Source organism: Halictus rubicundus, chromosome 10 (genome assembly GCF_050948215.1).
Source record: "Halictus rubicundus isolate RS-2024b chromosome 10, iyHalRubi1_principal, whole genome shotgun sequence".
Lineage (NCBI taxonomy): Eukaryota > Metazoa > Arthropoda > Insecta > Hymenoptera > Halictidae > Halictus > Halictus rubicundus.
In genome coordinates, this window is record NC_135158.1 from 14,967,127 (window position 1) to 14,976,308 (window position 9,182).

The following is a 9,182-nucleotide window of genomic DNA, read 5'->3' on the forward strand; positions in this document are numbered from 1 at the left end:
TAGTGTTAAACCGCTTCGAGTCGGATCTTTTGATTGATACTCACGTAAGGTTGCAGGAGCTTTTGGGAACGACGTGATGCGATTTCGTTTCGGCGAAATTTCATGAACATGTCGCAGGGACACGGTGTTACACGTTGACGGGACGTCGCGTGTCTGTGCCGTGGTCAGTGGTCGGAGGTGCCCCTCTATTAGACCCCCCCTGAAAATTTCGTAATGTTTGCCGGTGTCTAAGCTGCGGCCAGAAATCTATCAATGAGAGGGAGGTCCTCGCACCTCGCAAGGTTTCGGCAGCAGTATATAAACCCGCCCGTTAGACTTGCTCTTTACAACGAGAAAACAACTCTGGTCATCATGAACGCTTTGGTAAGTTTCCGCCGCGCCGGTGATCACCGGATCATCGGTGTTACGTCTCACCAAAAATCTTTCATCATTTTGTCAACATTACCTTTCTTTCGTGGGCCTCGCGAACGTTTCACCGTCGCAACGTGTCAATCGAATAACATCGGCGTACTGTTTATTTTCCCCGTAGCTTGAAAAAACCATAACAGAACGCAAACGTTTGCTGTAACTTGTTTCCCTGGAAATATAGTTTTCCTTTCCCAACGCTCCGATCGCTGTAACCTCGACGAAAACAATTATTATTGCTTAATATAATTCGAGCACATTCTTCGAACGTTGGTTAACGAACATATCGAGTCTGAAATCGTAATATGTCTGTTTTCAAAAATTACCTTATTCAATGACTCGCGTAACAGGCCTGTAACCTCATAGCAATATTCACCATTTTCAATGAACGTTTTACCATGCAACTGACATAAATCTGCAAAATTACGGACAAGAAAGTTGTAGAGAACGACTTGCACAATTTCCTTCGCGGTTCCGGTAAAATTAAATTTACTCGATGTTATACATCATTCATTAATATTTTCAATGTCTCCTAAAGGAATTGAAGTCGTCACGTTTAAAAAACTTATTCTAATTCAACCCTTTGCACTCGGCGCTGGTTTCAATCGAAAACTAAATTTTTCTTCCGTCTTACAATATTTCCATTTTATTCATACGAAACTGATCTGATTTCTGCGTATAATATTCAAATGTTTAGTAATCTATTGAATTCAAATTTTGTAATATTTTTTGTAATTTCTTCGAAATAATAGCACCACAATTTCTAGTGGTGATTCAGAGTCACCACTCGAGTGCAAAGGGTTATCACTAACCGTACCGTGACCAGTCAGCTGACCGGTTTCGCCCTTTTCATTATATAATTATTGAAATGACAAAGTTGCTTGTATCAGAATTTACTAAATAAATTTCGAGAAACTGAATTCAGTCTCGTAATTTTTCCGAAACGGCGTAAACTGGTCGCGTGTGCGAGCAATTACGCCAGCCACCGTAATGGGAGCGGGAGACTCAATTAACGAAAAACTTTGATTGTTTCGATTAGGCTTGCGCAGTCTTCGCCCTGTTCGCGGTTTCCGCGACAGCTGCTCCAGTGGAGAGCTCCACGCCCGTCAACATCGTCGCGTACGCGGCTGACGGTCCGCACCCGGATGGCTCGTACGATTTCAGCTACGAAACCGGGAACGGCATCAAAGCCGAAGAACACGGTCAACTGAAGCAGGTGAACGAGACGAACTCGGCGATCGTCGTTCAAGGATCGTACAGCTACACACTCAGTGACGGATCCCCCGTAGCCTTGAGCTATGTCGCCGACGAGAATGGCTTCCAGCCAAAGGGCGACCATCTCCCTACTCCTCATCCGATCCCGGCTGGAATTCAGAGAGCTTTGGAGTACATCGCCGCGCATCCCGAGCTGAGCACGTCGAATCCGGCGAACTAAACAGCCCGCGTCCAAAACGAGCGTCGAGAATAACGAATCATTCCCTTTCCGACGAATACTTAGTCGATAAGTGATTTTATGGTCGCGGTCCTCGGTCAGAACGGTGATCGCCTCGAGCGTTCGCTATTTTCTTCGATTTTTAAGACGGTGGACATTTCACATGGAAAACGAACACACCTTCATCTCTTTCCTCGGTCAATTTAATCAATTGATACTAACGCAACAGTGTTTCTAAATTCTCCAGATATTTTCACTGTTTTACATTCGATCTTGTCATGTTTAACGACGAGTCTACTCACTAATTTACCGATTTGTTAAATATTTAGCGAAGGTGCCACTCGCAGAAACGGTAACCTTTCTGTCACCTCCAACGCAGCAGCTGTTCATTCAATTGATTCGCCAGAAGTACGGTGATTTCTCTGTATATGTCGCCGAGACTTGGATGATAAACGTCGCGGAGTTATCCCCACTATCGCGGGGTATACCCCGAAGCTTGAGAGGACTCGGACGCTGAGGAGTGCGAACACAAGACGGCTCGGGTATGTCTCCAGGACGGTACTGACATATATCGAGTGTTGGTGACATATATCGAGAATTCACTGTAGACCCGGAGACTCCGTCGTCGGAGGGTTCGCGTTTCAGCAACGTAGAATGATAACTGAAATTTGACGCGCCTCGAAGAATTGTTTGATTGAATGAGAATGTTGTTAATTTGTAGCTGCAGAGAGATGGGTGGAGTTAGTCGCGAATCAATTTAGAGTGTTCGTTGTTCGAACGTAAATGTCTTGAAAACCGAAGCAAGCGACGCGCTCGAACGTCCGCCGCGGATTGCACAGTGGAATTAGGGCACGATTGACGCGACGGTGGGCCTCTTCGAGTTCGTCGGACACCTAGTTGGCCCATCGCGACTCTGATTTTCTAGATGTAAGTGTATACGCTTATTCTTATCATTAACATTCATCTCGAACAGCCGAGTGACTCGTAGCGATTATAAATGATAGATCCGTAACAGGCTTCGAACCATAAACCTACTCGATATATTCGCTCGTGAATATATCATATTGTATATTTGTAATATTGCCGATGTAACGTTCGTATTGAACGTTAACAACGCTCGATGAATAAATTTAGGTATTTTAAGTTGAACCGTTGTTTCTCTTCCACCGTTTTCGCTCGTTACCCCCTTCCCCCAACCTGTCCGACCACTCGTTTCCTATAATCATTCATTGTTATTATAATCATAATCCGTATGGATTTCACGAAAGATAATTAAAGATACGCTAACACGATATATTGAATTACTCGCGCCATAAATCTTCGCTGTCTATTAAACCGTATATTAAAACTTTTTATTATTTAGTATTGCAGTGACGTGATTGATACGATCTGTAATACAGTTTTCGATAATGGATTAATTGCTGAAGCAATTTAATTATAATATGCCGTAAATTGGTGTTGTTCGTGGGATTATCGTGTTAAGCCTTCTTAATAACAATGAATCGCTATTATGTCACAGTACACCGGTGTACAGTGTCGCGCGTTGCGTAATAGTTAAATAAATTGTGATCACGATTAGATAAACCTGCCGGATTATCCGCGCCGATTAATCTCGCTTTCAAGGAACTGATCGGTACACGTTGTCTCGGTATAATTAACACCACGCGCGAAAGCACAGAATAAAACGTTTGAAAACCGATAAAACTGGGGGAATAGATTTCGCGAGATTTTACGAATTTGGACATTTCGAGATGGAAATTTCGGAATTGGAAATAGAATTGGAAATTTCGAGATGACGGTCTTCTAAACGTGGGAGGTGAATGATAAAAAAAAAAAGAATAATAATTCAATTGCTCATTTCGGTGAACGAGATTCATTCGGGATAAAGTTATGTTTGTTGAATGTCACTGCGAAAAAAATCGGACATTTCATCTGCTGCAACCTGATACGTCGGTGGGATCGCGTCAGACGCGCGTCTGTCACTGAAAACCTTGGTGCTCCGTTTCCCGTTGTCGTAAATAATATCCTCACATATCTTAATGTAACGTGGTACGCGATGCCCCGTTGTTCCACGTTCCGGCTCGTTATCCGCGTTCGAACTGTTGCTTCCATAGTGTTCTCGGTTCGAACCATTGCATCGCTCGAAGCCCTGCACGCATGACAGAAAAAAGAAAGAAAGACAGAAAGACAGAAAGAGAAAGAAACGGATAAAGGAAACCCGTGGGGACCCCGAGTGAGATATATGGGTACATTTTACGGGCGTGTTCGGTGTACGAGACTTATGACGTCATTAACCATTGACCGACATCAGTTCAGGCTTGTCATACATTACACGTGAAAGGACAGTGATGCACGGACGGCAACCAAGAAAAAGCGAGATTTACATACGAATGTGCTCGCATGGGCTCCGCGTGACACGGGTTAATCACTGAAATCGTAATTCATGTACCGCCAACCTTCGATTTTCCACAGTGGTGTGCCGAGCCAGAAGAAAAATTCGAGAAACCAAAGAAAGGGTTTGCGCGTTACTTTTGAACTTCAGTGTAAACAGAAATATAAACTCACGGTAATGTGGAAAATGAAACAGAAGCTGAACCCCCCATTACGCACACATGATCAAACAAATGATCTTATTATTGTTATTTGAATATTATTTATATTATTATTATTGTTATTTAATTATCGTTATTGAATGTTTCAAGTTAAACGTGTACAACGTTTGTAAATTTATTTCGCATTTTATAGCGCCAGTGTTGCAAATATTGATTACTACGGAGTACAGAGTATAATCATATTGATTTACATATGAGAAATAAATTCCACAAATAGTAGTTCAATTTAAAATTTAGTTAAATTAAAGGATTTTTTCTGTTACGACAAAGTCAATTTCCAATATTTCTTATTTAGAATTATTATAGATTATATAGATTTAGCTTATTATAGAATTTTAATTCAGCGCCAATTTTCCAAATATTCTGTTACAGAATTTCTGTAAGCATTTTAGGAAATTCCGCGAAGGTTAAATTATGGAATGACCTACGCAGTTATGAAGATGCTGTATGCGAGACGAGCACTTATGCTAAATGCGTAGGTAGTAGACGTTGTTAGACACATGTATCATGCTTGAATACGATCATCGCGCGTTCGTCTGTACGATGCCTTTGAAATTAATATATTCCTCGTCTCGTCTCCATAATTAATTTATCGCCTGCTGGAACGATTAAATCATCGGTCTATCAACTACGACACGTGACACGTGGTAGGAGACACTCCTACCGTTACGTTTGTTCGCTTGTCATTTGGCAAAATTGTAATGTACCAAAAAAACTTAAATCACTATCTCGAACACGAGATTGTTAGTTAGCGTTAGATCGTTTCACTTTCGCTATGATTACAAATAGATATGCGTCTTCTAAAGTACTGTTTGCGAAATGGAGCGAACAGATCAATTCGGACCGCAATTACAGGTAATTTAACTGGAGATCCTTAATAATCTATAACTTATAGAAATGTTCGAGGAACAGCAACGCTGGAGGTCTGATAAAATTCATTCCAGCCTTTGGTTATTTTTAACCCTTAGCACTCGAGTGGTGACTCTGAAGCACCACTAGAAATTGTGGTGGCAATATTTCAAGGAAATTACAAAAAATATTACAAAATATTTGTTACATTACAAAATTTGTATTCAATGTCAGTTTCGTATGAATAAAATGAAAATATTCTAAGACGGAAGAACAATTTAGTTTTAGAATGAAAATAGCCCCGAGTGCAAAGGGTTAATCGTCAAAATACACCGCTCTGAATTTCCTGAAAATTGTTTATAAAAATGGAAATTTACTGGAACCCTATTGTTCTGAATACACGTAGAAGAGTTGGATGTACTATTGTAACAAAGAATGAATGCGAAAACGAAGTTGTTGTTGACTGCTAATGAAAAAATGGGGGTCTCCTATGACCCCACTTTGAAATCGGTGACCTGAAAAACACTCGATTGCCAACTTTTAGAAAGTTCCGATGACATTTTGACTTTTGGCGAGTAAAATCGCGTTCTCGGGCCACTGGTGCGATGGTAGAGTCGAGGGATATCTGATGAACGTGGCTGATCTGATCGTCGCGGCGCGGCGGTTAGGGGTCGCATCATCTCGCAGACAAGACAGACCCAAAGGTCGTGCAATAACCGGTATGCCCAGATTGCGCAACCGCAACTAGACCAGAGCATCTAATTGCTCGTATCGAAGCGATCGTTCGATCGCAGCAACAACACGATCATAGAGAAAGTTTTCTCTTTGAGAGGAGCCTCGGCCCCGTAAATGCAGCTCGTGTTCGCCTCTTCCTCGTCACGACGCCCGCGGATTCCTCCGGGAGGACTATGTTTTCGTACGAGGAGAGACAGACGGTCCGCGCAGTCTTCGGCGTAACGATAAATAATAGAAACCTCGCTGGAAACAAGCTTCGGCCACGCTTTCAATCGAACCGGTTGACCCCTTGACCGGCAGCGCCGGAATTTTCGGCCCGCGCGATTCTATGCTAACTAGCGTTCCTGATTTCTCAACATTTTCATTTCTCGAGAAAGAAGACTATATTTCTCGATAAATCTCGAGAATTTTTAATAAAATCAAAAAATACTGGGAAACTTTTACCAAACTTTTATACAGTGAAACATTACGCTTCTGTTTTGAAATGACTTCTTAAGAAGCATAATGCGTCCAATGTAGAATCAGACAATCTACTTCGTTTTTTTTTTGTAACAAAATCTGTAGCCGTAGAAAAATTTCTTTGGTTTCGTGTGGATGTTGGCTTTATCGTATACAGAACATCGAAAAGTTGCTGAAGATTGGGTGTCCTTTTTCCAGTGGACTGAAAAATTTGGAATTCCTTTGTTGGAGTATGGAATTTATTTTCTTCTGCCGCTAAACTCTTGACACTAAATTCTTGAAGGCTATCTGCAATTTCTAACTGTTCTTCCAGTGATAGTTCCTCATTCTGAGAATCTGAAAGTTTGTCACTGTTTTCATAAGAATCATTGTTATATTTTCCAAAAAGTCTGCTTAGAATTTGTTTTGCCATTTAATCTGTCTTGGATGTTAAATAAAAAAATGTATCTTCTGAATCTTTTTGCAGAGCTTCTGGATTATGCGGATATTTCATAAGGGATACAACAATCTTGTCTCTTCTTGTAGATATTTCTTCGTTAGTAACAACGAGAAACTCATCACTCAATTCAGTATTCAGTTTTTCGAAAGTTTTCAATAAGAATTTAAGAGAATTTAAGAATTTATATGTTATCAAATAAATGAGATTCGTAAGAATTTTTCTAGATTTAAATTTCTCGAGAAATTCTCGAGAAGGAACACTAATGCTAACAGATAAATCGTTTAAACGTTTAAAGCGTAATTGTACATCGTGCACGGTGGAACTTATAACTTCGAAAGCGTGCCGAAATTAGGGGAATTTGGGGAACGAACCGATTCGTCTGAATTTCAGGATATTTTTGAAAAGTCTGCCTACAGTAACCAGTAAAAGGCTCGGATCGATCGTTGTTAGTATTTTTGGAGTTTTCGTTTCAATGTATTCAACTAATGGAAATCTTTTAAGATCGTTTGAATCTATTTTAACGCTACCCAGATTTTATTTTCTTCGAAGAAACTCTGGAAACGTGTCCTGAACACTAGGTTTACGGGACCCGTCAAAATGACGGGTTTTAATATTTTTAATTCACAATCATTAAGATTCTAAAGACACATCCACGAGGAATTATTCAACAAATTTATTTCTTCGAATATATGTTATTAAAAGGAAATGGCTAAAAATTGGGGAGCGCATTCGCGTTATTTTTATAAAGTAATGTGTAAAATGGTCACTTTCAGCGCTCCGTAAACCTGGTGTTAAAGAAGACGTCCGAAACGGAAAATCCCCCTTCACATTTCAATTCTTTAACACAATATTGACCTTAACACGTTCTCCGGTTTTTGCAACACTCTCGGAGGATGACGCGAATGATTCTGTCGCAAGAGCCCGGGAGCATTGAACGCGGTTAATTTAGCCGATCGGAGGGAATCATACAGAGGAGGTACATATCTTTCACCGGATGGATAATGTGAGCGATCATAGAACGGCGATGATGTTTTCTCAGACGATAATTTTTCAGATGCTATTTGTTAATCGGAGACAGCCGTTGTATTACAAGCCGGCGAAATTTCTTGGACAATGCCAAGCCATAAATCTCGGGGGCCACCGGGTTTGATACGGCGGATCGCATAATGTTGATGGATTTTACGAGGTCCTTGGCGAAACGATTACGCTTCAATAAAGAAGAAGAAGAAGAAGAAGAAGAAAAACACTTTTATGCGTCATGATTTTTCTACACGGGCCCGTGCGCATCTTTGAAGTGTTCTGTCGCAACGCGGCGCTTGTCAGCCGCGTTACGTAATCGAAGATGCGTAGAAAATTATTGTAACATTATGCAACAAAGCAAACAACGCGAAGGTTTAAAAGTTTACGACGCCTCCGCCAGAACGAACGCCGCGCGATGGCTACGTTTCACACCTCGAACACGGGGATTATACCTGGCCAACGAGGAGAAATTTTAGGGCTATTTTATACGAGCGCTGAATCTTTGGATTTATGTGTTTAAATGCGGAACACGTAGTAAAGCTGATAGCGCATACGTGTTCCTTTGGGATAAGAACGTATTAAGTAAAATACGTTCCGTCGCACTTGCCCCCAGCGACACGAAATATTACGTTGCTAGATAAGTTCTATCCGTCACTTCGTTCGCAGAAATTATCTGTCGGTTATCTGTTACTTATTAACCCTTTTAGTAAAAAATTAAACTTCAGCGAAAAGTGCCGAGGCAAGTTTATTACACCGAAGAGGAATCCTCGAATTAAAATAGGGTCGATTATAAAATTAGAATGAGACTCTAACGTTCCAACAGTCTACTGTGTTACGATAAAATTCGTTCTACTAAAAATTTGTTCACCCATCATCTGGTTATGTAATCTTAACTTTTCAAAAAATATTCGAATCGTTCGGTCCACTTTTTGAAAAGTTACTCCGTTTTAAGGAGACTTTCCTGTGTTTCGAGCTTTCAAGTAACAAGTAAATAAATCTCCATATAATCTGCAGTCTTTCCTTTCTTGAAATATTTGACATTTGTCGAGTTTATGTGCATTTTAATAACTGCCTGTACACGAAGTTGACATAACTTCTAATAGTACATAAAAACAGTAAATAGTACAAATAAATACTAAAATAGTCAACTTTTCCAGTCAAATTATTTCGAAAGAGCAAGGCGTACAGATATCACTTTGATTCGCTGTAAATTGTTATTGTAACGAATTTT

At 40.5% G+C, this 9,182-nt stretch overlaps 1 protein-coding gene across 1 annotated transcript; it reads left to right on the forward strand.

Moving 5' to 3' along the window:
* Nucleotides 1–252: 252 nt before the first annotated feature.
* Nucleotides 253–2,007, forward strand: LOC143358379 (larval cuticle protein LCP-17-like). The gene is made up of 2 exons (XM_076795479.1): nucleotides 253–363; nucleotides 1,445–2,007. Exons 1-2 carry the CDS (start codon nucleotides 253–255, stop codon nucleotides 1,838–1,840), a joined length of 507 nt encoding a protein of 168 aa, XP_076651594.1. The 3' UTR covers nucleotides 1,841–2,007.
* Nucleotides 2,008–9,182: the final 7,175 nt, after the last annotated feature.

Excerpts from the sequence above, each read along its gene's own strand:
- LOC143358379 (XM_076795479.1), top strand. The coding sequence starts at position 253 with ATGAGAGGGAGGTCCTCGCACCTCGCAAGGTTTCGGCAGCAGTATATA. Across the intron at positions 364-1,444 it reads TGGTCATCATGAACGCTTTG|GCTTGCGCAGTCTTCGCCCT; the intron begins GTAAGTTTCCGC and ends TGTTTCGATTAG.